The sequence below is a fragment of the Schistocerca piceifrons genome, chromosome 2 (genome assembly GCF_021461385.2).
Source record: "Schistocerca piceifrons isolate TAMUIC-IGC-003096 chromosome 2, iqSchPice1.1, whole genome shotgun sequence".
Classification (NCBI taxonomy): Eukaryota; Metazoa; Arthropoda; class Insecta; order Orthoptera; family Acrididae; genus Schistocerca; species Schistocerca piceifrons.
The window spans coordinates 805204355-805221767 of record NC_060139.1 but is presented as its reverse complement, the minus strand read 5'-3'; the positions used below and the strand labels follow the sequence as shown (position 1 = coordinate 805221767).

Genomic DNA, 17413 nt, shown 5'->3' with positions numbered 1-17413 from the left:
GGACTAACCCAAGAATCAAAGCAGATATTCTGGTATTAAGCCATGAATTTATTTAGGCATAGAGTTACTTGAGTTATATTATTAGCCTGGTGCAGGAAAGGCGTGAAGATAAATTTGAAAATGGTGCAGACCAGCTGCTATAAATCATATCTCTTTAAATTCAACAACTGAATAAGTTCTTACTGAATTATTATATGCTGAAAATGTTGATACTTTGGTTTTAAATATTTTCTTCAATCATCTTGAGCAGGAACTACATGACACTTGATTATACAGATGCTAACCTCAGTTTTTGTTTACCCTCTTATCTACTGTAGGAAGATCTTTCTGGAGAACTTTACATTATCCTATGATATAAGTGACTGACATAAAAATGTGTAATTCAATGAATATTTTAAGATTACATAACAATGATGGGAAAACTATGTCACTTTTGAGAGATATGGTAGTCCCATACACAACTGCAGATACACACATCAAAAAAAGTTTTGCATCACCTCGGTTCCGAGAGTTCCAGAACCTGCACAGAAAATTTGAATAGAGATTAACATAAACATCATTTCTGCCCTTTTTATTGCTCATGAAAACCACACATTGCATGTTGTACCACCATACAGTGAGAACTTTGGAGGTGGTGGTCAAGATTGCTGTACACATCGGTAACTCTAATACCCAGTAGCACAGTTTCTTGCATTGGTGCAAGCCTGTATTCATTGTGGCATACTGTCCACAAGTTCATCAAGGCACTGTTGGTCCAGATTGTCCCACTCCTCAATAGTGATTCATCACAGCTCCTCAAAATGGTTGGTGGGTCATGTCGTCCATAAACAGCCCCTTTCAATCTATCCCAGGCATGTTTATAGTGTTCATGTATGGAGAACATGATGGCCACTGTAGTTGAGCGATGTTGTTATCCTGAAGGAAGTCATTCACAATATGTGCATGATGGGGGTGTGAATCATTGGCCATGAAGACAAATGCCTCGCCAATCTGCTGCCAATATGGTTGCACTATTGGTCAGAGGGAGGCATTTACTTATCATACAGCCATTATTGCGCCTTCCATGACCACCAGCTGCGTACATTGGCCCCACATAATGCCACCCCAAAAAAGCAGGAAACCTCCACGTTGCTGCACTCGCTGGACAACACTGTAATCAAGGTGTTCAGCCTAACCGGGTTGCTTCCAAGCACATCTCTGACAATTGTCTGGTTGAAGGCATATGCGACACTCATCAGTGAAGAGAACGTGATGCCAATTCTGAGCAAGTCCATTCACCATGTTCTTGTGTCCATCTGTACCACACTGCATTGTGTCATGGTTGTAAAGATGGGCCTCACCATGGATGTCGGGAGTGAAGTTGCACATCATGCAGTCTATTATGCACAGTTTGAATCATAACACGATGTCCTGTGACTGCACGAAAAGCATTATTCAACATGGTGGCATTGCTGTCAGGTTCCTCTGAACCATAATCCATAGATAGCTGTCATCCAATGTAGTAGTAGCCCTTGGGCAGCCTGAGTCAGGCATGTCACTGACAGTTCTTGTCGCTCTGTATCTCCTCTGTGTCCAAACAACTTCGCTTTGGTTCACTCCGAGAAGCCTGGACACTTCCCTTGTTTAGAGCCCTTCCTGGCATAAAGTAACAATGTGGACATGATCAAACTGTGGTATTGACCATCTAGGCATGGTTGAACTACAGACAACATGAGCCATGTACCTCCTTCCTGGTGGAATGACTGGAACTGATCAGCTGTCGGAACCCCTCCATCTAATAGGTGCTGCTCATGCATGGTTGTTTACATATTCAGCAGGTTTAGTGACATCTCTGAACAATCAAAGGGACTGTGTCTGTGATACAATATCCACAGTCAACATCTATCTTCAGGAGTTCTGGAACTGGGATGAATGCAAAACATCTTCTAATGTGAGTAGGTAGAAGTGAGACACTTTTTTATACAATCATTTCTTCTTACACAGGCTATATCATTGGTATTTTGGAGTATATATTTAATAGACCGTGAACTGGTATTTCCTAAAATTTTGGATCAGTGTTTTTCTGTTTGGTTAAACCATGGCCTCCATACAGTTAGCAGTGTGAGTGTATTTGCTGAAATGTTTATAACATCTAACTGGTATACTATTTCACGACGGAAGGCTGTTTGGGGTATCACAGCAAGTCAAGTTGCTTATGCTATATGGTAAGTACTACATGAAAACTTCTGTTTCTTAATAACAAACATTTTTAGTAATCATTTATGGTTTTTAGTTACTAGGTTCTGATCATGCTACAATTTTAATTACTCTGTTCTTTAATAATATTTTGATAGCTCAACTGCATAGAAATTCAACATAACAGTAATATTAATATTTTGGAGCAGCCACAAGTTTTATGCAACATTCCATTATTGACTTGTTTCACTCATCACATGCAAGCATCTTCAGAACTGTGGGAAATTACAGCATGTTACACCAGCATAAAATGAAATACAGCCTCAGATTCAACTCACAACCCAGTAACTCACATTTAGTAGCCAACAGCCACACATTAAATATATCTGAACATGTACATCTCTGACATTAGACATTAACTGGAGTAGGCTGACTGTGTTACACCTATTGTAAGCTCTATAATCATGTAAATTCAAACAGTGGCGGCTCGTTAATATGCATTTTGGGTCTTCACAAATTTTTAGTGTCAGATAAATGTGAGAGTGTGAAATTAACAGCATCTGCTTATAACATTAATGCTTATCAGTATATTTAAACTGCAGCCACTTCCACCAACAATAATAACAATAAAATAATAATAATAATAATAATAATAATAATATGCACAACTTGTCTCAAAAAAGAAAAAAACTGTTTTTGTGGAATTTTGTTATTTTGCACATAATAAATACAGTTTATGGCAACAACAAAATAATGTTTTAAGTTTAAGCTACTCTCCGTTCCACATTTTTGCAAAAGTGGGAGTTTACGCAATTTTTTATTTTTTCAGACAAATGTACACAATCCTCAACATACATATTATTTAATGAATTACCTTCCAGGCCAAAAATCAAACATAAATTATTACATTTCAACAAATTATGCTTATTATATGCCCCCGCAGGGGGCTCCCATCTGGGGAGTGTGTGGTTGGCAACCACACGGGCCCTTAGCTAAGCCTGGCATTACTTCCACTTACTTGTGTCAGTCTTCTCCTGTTTGCTTTCCTATCCGGCCTCCCTTGGCCAACTCTTGGTTTCTTCGACCCCAAAGGTATTAGGTTTCCAAGGCCCAATGGTGTCTTTCACTTTCCTCTCTAGTATCTATTATCTACCCTTCGACCCAATGGCAAAGCGAGCAGAAGACGGATCTTATATCCCAGGTTCTCAACGATTGTGGAGGTGGGAGAGGTCATGCCATATGAACTGGCTGTGAAGGCACCGCTCAGCCATCATTGAGCTTGTGGCAGTTCATTGCAGTTCTGGTACCTGAAGTCACATACATATGTGCCGTGATGAACTGTTCCAGAATCATAGTGTGTGGGTCACTTCCTCGCAAGCAGTAATCCACCTTAAACAAATTCACGCAAATGGCAATTTCTCCAGTCATTTTCTCTAAAGACCAATGGCGATGGGATAAGGACAATTGTAGCAAGCTCTGAGTGAGGCTGGAAGCTACTAGTCTGGACCTGCACATTGGCGGCAAGTGTGTGATGATCACCTTCCTGAGAACCCGTGTGACTACTCAGGAATCCGGTCCTGCATCAGCAACTGAGCAGACCTATTTAGGATGACCGCTGCCCACCCTGAATGGGGAAGGCCCTAGAAAATGTGGGGTAAACATCGGAAGTCACACTTGAACCGGGCTGGGATTCCGCACCCAGTAGGTCACTCCTTATACTGTGGACGTAAACAAAAGAAGAATGAAATGGTTATGACAATAGGGACATGGAATGTCAGGACCCTCCTGGACATGAACAATTACAGGCCACAGAGAAGAACCGCTCTTACCACCCAAGAACTAGCCCGGCTAGGTATAGCTATAGCTGCCTTGAGTGAGACAAGACTCTCAGGTGAGGGACACATTAGTGAGGTACGTTCAGGGTACACCATCTTCTGGAAGGGAAAGGATGCAGGAGAACCATGCATCCATGGTGCAGGATTTGCCATAAAAACGAAAATAGTGAAAGATCTTCGACTTACACCTGTCTCAATTAATGAAAGACTGATGATTCTTAGAGTACCCATTGGTTCAGACAGTTTCATCACCTTCATCTCTACATATGCTCCTACTTTAGACAGTGATGAAGACACAAAGAATCAGTTCTACCACCAACTGAACAGCACTCTCTCTAAGATACCCATCCAAGATAAATTAATTTTACTTGGTGATTTCAATGCCAGAGACATCATGGGTAAACAAGGTTTGGAAACTGTAATGCAAATGGGTTGTTACTTCTTGGTCTATGTGCTGAGCATGAGCTTTCCATCTCCAATACCCAATTCCACTTGCCTAACCATTCTAAGACCACATGGATGTACCCACGCTCCAAACATTGGCATCTTATAGACTACATTATTACTCGACAGCATGACAAGAAAGACATTCTCATCACAAAAGCAGCACTAAACATCAATGAGTGCTGGACTGACCATAGACTTTTAGTCAGCCGTTTGAGAGTACCGAAGTATCGCAAGCCACGATCCCACTTTTCAAACCCACCATGCAGAAAATTCAACATAAGCAACCTGAACAACAAAAACGTTCGCTCACACTTCCAAGACATACTGTCTGAACAACTTAACAAAGCTCCAGCAACCACAGATGAAGTCGAACAAGAATGGACCACATTAAAGAACATCATCAAAGAAACTGCTGAGAATGTTGTTGGTTTTAGTGTACGGAAAAGAAGTGACTGGTTTGATGACAACCATGGAGAAATCCAAACCATCATCAATGCGAAGCAGGATGCTTACATGTCCCTTGCTCAAGATCCGTTCTGCCCTGAAAAGAAAGCACACTTTCAAGAACTCAAGCAGAAATGTCAAAGTGAAATACAAGCAATCAAGAACAAATGGTGGCAACAGAAAGCCACAGAACTCCAAAATCTTTCCGATGCAAGGAACCTGCGTGGCTTCTACGCTGGTATTAAAGAGCTGTATGGACCTATCCGCTCCTCATCAGGAACACTGAAAGCTGCTGTCAACTCCACCATTCTTACTGAAAGTCAGGACATCTTAAATCGTTGGAAAGAGCACTTCAGCTCACTGTTAAACCGCCCTTCTACTGCCACTGGAGATTTTCTCAAAAATGTCCCACAGCACCCTCCACAACCCTGGATGGCTCATCCTCCAACTTTTCAAGAATTTTGCAAGGCACTCAAGAGTGTGAAACCTGGGAAGGCTCCTGGACCTGACAGCATCCCGATGGAGCTTATTGAGGGTGGCGGCTTGCCTCTAAAAACTAGACTCTTCTCACTCATTCTATTAAGTTGGTGGTAGGAGGGTGCATAGGGCAAGTCTTGAAGCAGGGATGGTCACACGGGTAGGAGCCATTGGGTAGGGAGATGGGTGCAGAAGGAGCATAGTGTCTGACAAGAATATTGCAGAGATTGGGAGGGTGATGAAAAGCTATTCTAGGTGTGGTTGGAAAAATTTCAGACAGAATGGATCTCATTTCAGGGCATGATTTTAGAAATCATGGCACTGTTGACATAGCTGATTAACACATTCCAGACCAGGATAATACTGAGTCACCAATGGAGTGCTGTGAAGTTGTTTTGTGGAGGGATCAACAATATCTGGATTGGACGTGATGGCCTGGAAAATCTGCTTTTAACTAGACTGGGGGTGTAATTATATGCAGTGAAGGCAGAGGTAAGAATGGTGGTGTATTGCTGTAAGGAGTCTGCATCCGAATAAATATGTTTGTCTCAGATGGCAAGGCTGTATGGGAGGGAATGTTTGACATGGAAAGGATGGCAACTGTCAAAATGTAAATATTGTTGTTTGTTGGTAGGTTTAATGTAGATGGATGTGTGTAACTGGCCTTTGGTGAGGACAAGATCAACATCAAGGGAAGTGGCATGGGATTCGGATTAGGACATGTGAAATTTAATTGGGAGAGGGATTCCAGAAATCTTAGCAGGTCGGCCTCACCATGAGACCATATGATAAAGATGTCATCAATGTATCTCAACCAAACCAGAGACTGAACACAAATGGATCCCAGGAAAGCCCCTTCCAAGCAACCCATGAAATGGTTGGCACAGGAAGGAGCCATTCTAGTTCCCATGGTCATACCCTTGATCTGTTTGTATGTCTGCTTCTCAAAGGTGAAGTAATTGTTGGTAAGTATAAAGTTGATTAAGGTGAGTAGGAAGGATGTCATAGGTTTGGAATCAGGTGGGTGCTGACTGAGGAAATGTTCAGCAGCAGACGAGTCATATACATCGGGGATGTTGGTACAGAGGGATATGGCATCAATGGAGGCAAGCAAGGTGTGTGGTGGGAGTGGGACAGTCACAGATTTCAGACAACCTAGGAAATGCTTGGTATCTTTGGGAGTTCTTGTACTATTGGTTGCAGGTGTTGATCAACTAAGGCATATATACATTTGGTGGGTGATTTGAAGCCAGCAAGTATGGTATGGCCAGGATGATTGGATTTGTGGATCTTAGGAAGAAGCTAAAAGGTGGGGGTGCGTGGTTTGGTTGGGGTGAGAAGTTCAATGGATTAAGGTGTTAGTCCTTGTGAGGGCCCTGAGGTTTTAAGGAGGGACTGCAAGTCAGTTTGAATCACAGGGATGCAATCTTGATGGCAGATGCTGTATGTGGAGGTGTCAGACAACTGACGTAGGCCTTCACTAACATACTCCTTTTTGGTCAAGTTCTACAGTGATAGATCCTTTGTCTGCTGGGAGGATAATGATGGAGTCATCAGCTTTTAGGGAATGTAGGGCCTGGAGTTCTGCAGAGGACAGGTTAGAGTCATGTTGTAGGGACCTGAGGAAGGATTGTGAGGCAATGCTGGATGTGAGGAATTCTCGAAAGGCTTGTAAGGGATGATTCTGAGGTAGTGGTGGTGGATCAAGTTGAGATCGTGGTGTGAACTGTTCAATGCAGGGTTCAATGTCAGGTTTGAAAGGTTTTGGGGTTTGGTTGCACAGTGATATTTCCAATGGATATTACATTTGAAGGAAAGGAGGTCCTTCACCAAAGCAGTATGATCAAATGCAGGTTTAGGGCTGGAAGTGAGGCCCTTAGATAATATAGATAATTCAGGATGGGAGAGTGCTTTAGATGAGATGTTGAGGACACTGCAGTTGTGACTTTTTTGGTATTATGGGTTATTCTTGGTCTGGGAGCCAGTGGTGAAGGCTGTGGAATGTTAAGGAGGTTGGCCAAACTCGGTTTGTAGGAGAGGAGTGGTGGTTGATGGTGTGGCTGTTTAGGGAGCTGCAGAAGTACAGGAAGGGAAATAACACCATACAGGTAGTTTAGGAGAAGGTGGCATGTTGTTGCAGTTTGAAGTTGGCTTGGCAGATGATATGATTCTAGGAAACATGAGGGTCAAATAACTGCAGGATTTTGTAGGAGAGACGTCTGGTAGAGTGGAAAATTGCTGATGAGGCATATAGGTCACAGATTAGCCAGGTAAGAGCAAGAGATTGCTATATTGGAAACTGTAGAAGATCTTGGTGTAGGATAGGATTGCATCCAGAAATGGGGACTTTCAGTGTTAGGACTTTTGGAGTAACTCCAAGGGACAAGCGGGTTTCAAGAAACAGAATGTGGGACCATAGAATGAAGGCTATGATGGCAAGTGTAGTCATCACTTAACAATTCTGCACTGAGATGATGTGGTCCATGCATAAAACTCTCCCCTGATGTTTCACTTGCAATGAGAGCGCGAGTGAGTGCTGTATACATAATCCATCCAGAGTGCGCCACCGTCAATCATGTGATGTCGGCTGTGCTATAATCTCTGATATTGCCAACTTGCTCATTTGAAATTAATTGATTGTCATGCTGTTGCTGTAATGTTAACATCCATATCTTATCCAGCTTAATGCCTTCATCTTTTCTATTAAAATTATTGCAGTGTTTGGCAATCTCAATAGCCTCTCTGTACATACATGCACAATAATGCAACATCTTTGCTAAGATGGTTGTCTCACTAAACTTTATTTCATGATCACCTTCCTGATACACATAATCCGCTACAGCCAATTTATCAATATGTCTGAGGCAGCAGTTCCTTTTATGTTCACCAAGACGGGTGTTGATGCTTCTTTTTGTTGTGCCTATATAGACCTTTCCACAACTGCACGGAATTTTATAGACACCTGGTGTAGCTAGAGGATGTCGTTTATCTTTTATGGATCTTAAACATTCTTTTATTTTCATGGTATGGACCACAGCATCTCAGCCCGGAAGTGTTAAGTGATGACAACACCTGCCGTGAAAGCCTTCATTCTATGATCAAACACCTCTACGGGGAGGATATGTCAGCATCGGTTCAACGTTTCGAGGGCATGCGCAAGAAGAAGTCACAACAACTGTGTTCGCTCACCTTCCTGTTATGCTGCAGGGACATGTCAACTGTTCCAAAATTTCTGCAAGTGAAGAGGATGTTCTGCTCAGCACAAGCTCATTGAATTTACAGCCATATGGAATCAGCAATGTTACGAGAGAGGATTCACCAGGCGCGGCGAGCACTGGCAGAAGCCAATAGTAAGCTATTTCAACTTCATATTATCATTAGTTATACCATGCAGTATGACGATTGGAATAAGATTGACAACCTTACATTTGGAGCTATGGAATTAAGCGCAGAAATATCAGTGATTAGACAAAAGAAGAAGTTTGATAGCTTACAGAAGAACACATCAGGAGGCACAAGAGAGGATAATTCTCAGACAGTTATTAACCTGTCAGACAAAGTCTTGACTGCAGATGAAGTTTCAGTACGGAAGATATTGTGGCTAATGTTGAGGCAGGTATCCATCAGGTGTCACTTCAGTCCACTGATGTTATAAGAATGGAAACAGCTAGAATTTTGCACACATGTAAGCTACCTAACAATAATCTATCACAGGCACGAAGGAAGGCACTGAGGGACATCAATGCAGATGAAAACATCATCGTGCTTTCTGCAGATAAGGGCAACGCTACTGTCATAATGAAGAGTAAAGATTATCAGGAAAAAATCATGGACATTGTGGATCCCAACAATTACAAACAACTTCAGAAGGATCCGACATCGAAGATTTTAAAAATGACCCATCAATTGGTGAAAGCGTCTTCCCTCTCTTCACTCAACAAGAAGCAACTCTTTAAATCAGAAGCTTACTCGCCCAGACTCAATGGGTTATCCAAGGTCCATAAACCACTGATATCTTTGAGACCTATAGTTAGCGCAATAGGGTCTCCCACTCATGAATTAGCTGGACACCTTGCCTCACTGCTGAAACCTCATGTTAGTGGAACTGACAGTCATGTTAAAATTCATAATATTTCATTGATATTATTAAGGAAATTAGTGTGAGCACTAATAATATCCTGGTCAGTTTTAATGTGGTGTCGCTGTTTTCCATGATCCCAGTGAATGAAGCGATCACATGTATAGCGGGCATTGTTCCTAGTGATATTTTTGCATTATTCAGACATTGCCTTACAACAACTTATTTTTGGTATAATAATGTTTTTTTATCAACAGATTGATGGGGTGGCTATGGGAAGTCCTCTCAGTCCAGTTGTGGCTAACTTGTTCATGGAGAACTTTGAACAATGTGCACTGCAAACAGCTAGAAAAAGACCAGAGAGATGGTATCGTTATGTAGACGATACATTTGTTATATGGACCCATGGGGAAAAGGAACTGGATGCCTTCCTGTTACATCTGAATAGTATTAATCCAAGAATTCAATTCACTATGGAAAAGGAAATCGGTGGTCATCTGAACTTCTTAGATGTGTCTGTAATCAAATGAGAGGACAGATCATTGGGTCATAAGGTTTTCAGAAAAGACACACACACTGATCATTATCTGCAGAAAGATTCTAACCACCAACCAAGACATAAAAGAGGGGTGATTAAAACATTAATAGACAGGGCACACAAAATATGTGAACTAGCTCACTTAGATGGTGAGATTGAACACCATAGAGCGACCTTCAAGAAGAATGGGTATTCCAACAGAGAGATGGATCATGCACTACACCCTAGACTGACAACCAGGATGGACGAGGATCAACACCAACCCAAGGGGAAAGTGTTCTTACCATTTATCTGATTGCATTGGAAAAATTTTAAGCAAGTGTGATGTGGAAACTGTTTTCAGATCCAACACAAAAATAAAACAATGTTTAAGATCCACAAAAGATAAACGACATCCTCTAGCTACACCACGTGTCTGTGCAGTTGTGGAAAGGTCTTTATAGGCACAACAAAAATAAGTGTCAACACCCATCTGGGTGAACATAAAAGGAACTGGCGCCTCAGACATATTGATAAATCGGCTGTAGCGGATCATGTGTTTCAGGAAGGTGATCATGAAATAAAGTTTAGTGAGATGACGGTCATAGCAAAGACATAGCATTATTATGCGTGAATGTACAGAAAGGCTATTGAGATTGCCAAACACTGCAATAATTTTAATAGAAAAGATGAAGGCATTAAGCTGGATAAGATATGGATGTTAGAGCAACAGTGTGACAATCGATTAATTTCAATTGAGAAAGTTGGCAATATCAGAGATTATAGCTCATCCAACATCACATGATTGATGGCGGCACTCTCTGGATGGCTTATACATATGCCGCTCACTCGCGATCTCGTTGCAGTTTACTGCTTGTCCTCGGAGGATACCTTCCGCAGTCAAAGGCAAAATGTCAGGGGAGAGTTTTACGTATGGACCACAGCATCTCAGCCCAGAAGTGTTAAGTGATGAGAATGTGGGACCTTAGTTTTGATAGTGCAAAGGCATGTTTTCGAAAGGAATGGATGTATTATGAGATGGGGATTCATCATGGCAACACAGGACAGTTTGGAGAGTTGAAAATCGTGAGAGTGGCAAAAAAAAAAAAAAAAAATAAGCACAGGGTGGAAGGATAGAAAAACGGAAGAAAATCAACAAAAAAGGTCGGAAAAATCATAAAAATTCGTACAGAAATCGTTAATAAGAGGTAATGAGTGAGAGATCTATATTGATACAGAAAATGATAAAAAGAAAAAAAAGTAAAAATCAATCGAGAAAGTCAAGAAAAAATTCGAATTTTAGAAACTGGGTAAACAGAAAGCGAAACTCATAGGAGAAAATGTTAACTACTTAGCTTGGCAATTACTGTGACGTAAAAGATGGCAATAAAAGTCGATCAGAGCGATTTCCCAAAAAACAAACTCATAAAAACATGAAAGAATTATGTATACACAAGATAAGTGAATTTACTTATATGGATATGGTGTCTGTTCTTTTGAACATGTCTGAAAGGGCAGACACCACTGATGAACTGCAGCCATCTAGAATGAAATTAGAATTATATATTAATAACTTCAGCTCCTGACGGGCATTGATATATATCAACGGGGACAGGTGAAAATGTGTGCTCCAACTGGGACTCGAACCCAGGATCTCCTGCTTACATGGCAGACGCTCTATTCATCTGTGCCACCGAGGGCACAGAGGATGGTGAGACTGCAGGGACTATCTCGCACACGCTTCCTGCGAGACCCACATTCTCACTTTGTATGTCCACACACTACCTTCATAGTGTCCCTACCCAACACACTCATTACTCATGGAAGACATTCTTACCAAGTCCCGTAATAGTTCAGGTAGTATGTGTGCAGACATGTCCAAAAGAACAGACACCATATCAATGTACATTTCTGGCAATACCGGCCATGAGCTTCCTCTTCTGTGCAGATGCACACATACTACCCGAACTCTTATGGGACTTGGTAAGAATTTCTTCCACAAGTAATGATTGTGTTGGATAGGGACTCTACAAAAGTAGTGTGTGGACATATAAGGTGAAAATGTGGGTCTCATGGTAAACGTGCGCGAGATAGTCCCTGCAGTCACACCATCCTCTGTGCCCTCGGTGGCACAGATGGATACAGTGTCTGCCATGTAAGCAGGAGATCCCAGGTTCGAGTCCCAGTTGGGGCATGCATTTTCACCTGTCCCCGTTGATATATATCAATGCCCTTCAGCAGCTGAAGGTATTAATACATAATTCTAATTAAGATAAGTGAATGGTGGAAAAGAAAATACCTGTCAAATTTGTGAAGGAATTGGTGACAGACAATCAGGAGAAGGCCAAGCAGTGTAGTGAACTGTAAATTGTGTGCAAATTCGTAAATAACAATGGAACTGCTATATGCAAATAAAAATGAAAATGAAGCTGAACCCATCTATGAGCATGGAAATCGATATTAGATAAGATGTTGGGGCAAAGTGCTGAGTAATCTTGGTGATACAGACAAATAAACAAATTGGTTAGCACAGAAGGTGGAAAACATGATGAGACCTTGGCGCCTGTTTCACAACATGTGCCACCTGGATTCTTTCCCCAGATACCAATTTCTCAGAACTCCACAGGTGGGAACTAGCACTACAACATGTCCTTGGTTCTCGCCACCCACCTATCCTTAATTTACATTAATTTCTTCTGTCTCAGCTTTTCTTCACTGTAACTATTCTTTGCTTCAGTCCGTTGTAATTTCCAACATCTTACATTGTCTTTCCCGTATATTGTTCACCACCGTCTCCCAGATCTGTTACATACCATGCACTTAGCTTCTCACTCTTATTAACTTGTGTATTATGTTTTAGTAATAATCTCCATCTTGCTTATTACCCTGTCTTCCACCTTAAACTCTCAGGTTTTCAAATTTGATTCACTGCAGTCCCCAACAATCAGTCTTTCCTTCTCATCCCATACAGTAAATCTCCCATGATCCATGGTTCTGGGTGACTTTCATCAAATCTACCCCTTTTCTTAGTCCTCTCCAGTCCTTTTCCTTCACCCATCCCCTTCAACCCTTCTGTCTGAAGAAGGAGCCACTGGCTCCGAAAGCTTGCCCATCACAACTGTCTTTTATGTGTGTGTGTTCTGCTGCCACTTGGTGAGTAAATTTTTTGTCTAGCCAAGTAAATAATTTTATAAATAATTGATTGTTTTCATTGTTATGTCTACCAACATTACAATATTAATGAGGTGCTGAGAACCATAAGTGCTAGCATGCTATCGTTGACCCCACATTTAAATTAATATCAGAGGAACTAGTGAGACAGATTTTCATGAATGTTGACATATTCAATGTGAGCCTACTGCATATACAAACCTGACTCACCATAAGGTCAGCAGATATCAGAAGAATGAATAAATGCTACCGTCAGATATCAGAAGCATGAATAAATGCTACAGTCTCACAATTGATGATGATGCGCTTTATGGCTGTCAGTGCCTCAAATGGATAACTATATGATGAAATCCAAAACTTAATGTACTACATCTCATTCAGAATCCCACAAAATAGGGTTTCCTGTAAGTATAACTATAACACATACTGATGTCTAATCTAATTGTACTACACAATGAGTGAATTGGCATATCTGAGGAGTGTGAGGAGTGTGCTGCTGCTAGAGGGATTTATGCCAAGCTACTGGGGATAAAAGTTCATTTATTTATTTATTTATTCTCCATGGACAAATACAAGGTTTTGTTTAGGTTAGTTTACATATTGATCAATACCCCTTATAACATTGTGGGAAACAATTATATAAAATAGGTCTAACAGTTAAAAATTTATGTTGCTTTTTTTTTGTACATGTAAATACTATTTATACAAATGAAAGTATTCTACTCCTCTGAGAGGAATTCCTTAATACTATAAAAATACTTATTGCTGAGGAACTCCTTCAAGGCAATTTCAAGGGAGCTTCCACTTAAGATTTTTAATTTTTTTGGAACTTTGTTATAAAATTTGATCCCCATGTAATAGGGGCTCTTGCCTGCACTTTTTGTATTATTTCTTTCCAGGTGATAATCATCATCCCTCCTAGTATTGTACATGTGTACTTCTCTATTTAGATGATTGTACTGCTTGTATTTTAGCATCACCTGAACAGTTTTAAAAATATATAATGACGGGAGTGTTAGTAGTTTCTTAATTTTAAAAATTGATTTGCAAGACTCATTATATCTGAGCTTACACATGATCCTAACTGCCTCTTCTGGAAGAATGGATACCCTACTTACATACTTGGCAGCAGCACATCCCCATACTTAAATTCCATATGTGAGGTATGGACACACTAAAGCACAGTAGATTATACTCATTTGCTAATATTTAAGAAATTGTGACATTTTCCACATTGCATAAACTGATTTGCTAAATTTTTGGCATAAGAAATCGAAATAAAGCTCCCAAGAGAGATGCTTATCTAACATTATGCCAAGGAAGGAAGTTTTATCATTCAATTTTATTTCTGAACCATCATCAGACACAACACTCCATTGCATTTCATCTTGTTTGTGGTGTATTTGAAATTCCATTAAATTTGTTTTATTGATGTTTAAGCTTAAGTGATTGTTTTGGAAGTAGTTCTTCAATCCAAATAACACATAAGACATCAGAATACTTTTGGGCCAAATTATTCTCGTTAGTTCCCCAGTTAACAACGGTTGTGTCATCTGCATAGTTAAGTATCTTGCTGTTGTGTTCTGTGGACAGATCATTAACATATAGTATGAACAATACTTTACTGCTGCAGCGTGCTGACATCTAGTGGCATTAACGTTAACTTGCAGTTACATGCTGTAAACTGTGCACATTTTTTATTAAATCCGTATGTACTTGGTCGGTAAGGCAATTACATCACACCACTTGCACATGTGCAAAAGTTCCTTAAAATATGCACAACCGAAGGTGTGCTCATGACCCTGGTGCCAAGTTTCGTGGAGTCTAGCAGAGTAGCAGTGTAGCATAGCGCAGTACATTTAGTGCTATGTATTTCAGATTACTGAATCTACATTACATTTAACAGCATTCAATGAAAAATAACCAATAAATCCACAAGGTGTCAAAAGTTAGGATGGATACATGCTTCATGTGCTCTTATACAACAACTGTCACTGCATTCAAAGACACATGAGTGAAACACTTCATTTCTTGTTGGGTGGTCCAGAACTATTAATACACAACTTGTTTGAAAACTATCTCATTAAGCCTCATACAATTACAAAAAAAGTACTGTTGAAGAATAGCAAATAATCACCACTTTTATATCCATTAACATACATGTGACTGAAATTTGTAATGAATCATTAAAAGACATATTATGAAGGTTAAAATTTGTTTTTAACTTTAAATTATCATTTTTATTTGTGTTTCGCAATAGTGATGACATCATTTGTCCAAAGGGAAGAATATGTAGTGTAATATATCACTTTTGTGAATTGATATGTTGCACAAGCATTAACCGAGCCAATGAATGATGTTCACCACTGTAAAAAGTTATTTTTGTGTGCATGTGTTCTTGTAGGAATGGACACATTGTATCTGCAAGCTGGGATGGCAGTAGAAATCTTACTATGTTTGGGGTACCTGGTAGTTAAGCAGTTTATTCTCTTTCGTCAGGTTCTGCTGTGGAGATACGATGCAAACCCTTTAAGATGAATGGCCATGACACTCCCAATGAAGTCATGAGAATAAGAAAAAAGACTACTATCTGTATATTCAGTTGGTATCTTTTAACTAAAACAGACTGTTTTGGACAGAGCTGTATTAATGTATTTGTAATTTTCCAAATAATGAGCCAACATTGTTATGTATGGTCCAGTCCTTGGGAGTGGAAGAAGGCCCAGGTCATAGTAATCTACAAAAAAGGTAGAAAATTGGATGCACATAATTACTGGCAATTTCACTGACATCAATTTGTTGTAGAATCATGGAACATATTTTGTGTTCAGACATAATGACCTTTCTAGACTCTGAGAAGCTCATCTGTAGAAACCAGCACGGTTTTAGGAAACAGCAGTCATGCGAGACACAGCTGGCCCTCTTTGTGCGTGATATACAACAGGCTCTAGATACTGATGTAGCAATGCAAGCGGTACCAAATTTGTTATAAAAGTCAGTAAATTACTCAATGGACAGTATTTTTCAGTACAGGTATTTCGTTCATTCCAAGCAAGTGTCAATTCATGATGTCATCATCCAGACATGAGTTGACTGTAATCTGAATCCATTTTAACAAACTAATAATTTCCCTCAGGCCATAAAATTTTATTGATTATGAAATACAAGTTCTTGAAGGTTATTCAGAATGGGAAATGTTTAATTAGTAATTACATGCCATAATTTATTTGTTTAATATAAAGGTGTTTTGATGCTTGTATGCATAAAAAAAGTGAGAATTTATGTGTGGCTTTTATTCCGAGACGAGTTATCACTTAGAGTGCTAAAAGTGCATGTGTTCAGTCTGCTGACCTCTGTGGTGAATTTTATTTTGTGATCTTGACCTGAATGGAGATTAAATCTAGTTTCATTTAAACTTTAAGTGAGATAGACACATCATGTTATTACAAAAGATGCATTTAGGCCATTAGGGAAAACTGAAACCTGCATGCTCAATTTGAAATATGTTACATGCCAGTGCATGATCAAGCTGTCCAGTAAATTGTGTACAATAGTTGCAAATGTGTTAGGACTTAATGCATGAAGTTGGAAATTAATTTTGAGACAAGTGCTGATTTTGACAAAAATGAACCGAAGGTTTATTCAAAATATCAAGGTCCAGTTTTAATTGAGACACATCACCTTGTTGATTATGTTGCCTAGCAACACTGTAAAGCAGCTTAATTAATTCATTAGAATAATTTGCGATGTAGTAAGGCCCGTTACACACAAAAAATGTTACACTACGTTTGCTGACCACATGAGAGTATAAGAGTGTTTTCCTTTCATAAATGCCAATAAACCGGCAGTTTCAAAAGTTAAATTATTGATTGATTGTCCCTCACCACTATGGAACTTGTTGTATTGTGTCTCTTCACAAGAGATCTCAAGAAGCAAGGATAAACAAGCAGAAGAAAAAGATTAAAGAGAGGATTGGTATATCGACTCCCAGGTTGATGCCATATTCCTTTACTTTCGAAAGGCATTCGACCCAGTTCTGCACTGTGCGTGCTTACGATCTATCTGATGACATATGTGGTTGGACAGAAAGTTTTCTAACAGACAGAGAGCAGTATGTCATTCTGAATGGGGAGACCTCAACAGAAACAAGCTTAACATCGGGTGTGCCCCAGGGCAGCATAATAGGTCTGCTGCTTTTTACAATTTACATAAATGATCTGGTTGATGGTATTGACAGCAGCATTAGACTGTTTGCTGAAATCTACAGGA

At 39.9% G+C, this 17413-nt stretch overlaps 1 protein-coding gene across 1 annotated transcript in view; it reads left to right on the top strand.

Moving 5' to 3' along the window:
• The first annotated feature begins 373 nt into the window (after nt 1-373).
• The window catches only part of LOC124775875 (androgen-dependent TFPI-regulating protein-like), a 36105-nt gene continuing 19065 nt past the window's right edge, over nt 374-17413 (top strand). The window contains exons 1-2 of the mRNA XM_047250708.1: nt 374-445; nt 1984-2204. Coding sequence (XP_047106664.1) covers nt 374-445; nt 1984-2204 — 293 coding nt within the window. The remainder of the gene's footprint in view (nt 446-1983; nt 2205-17413) is intronic.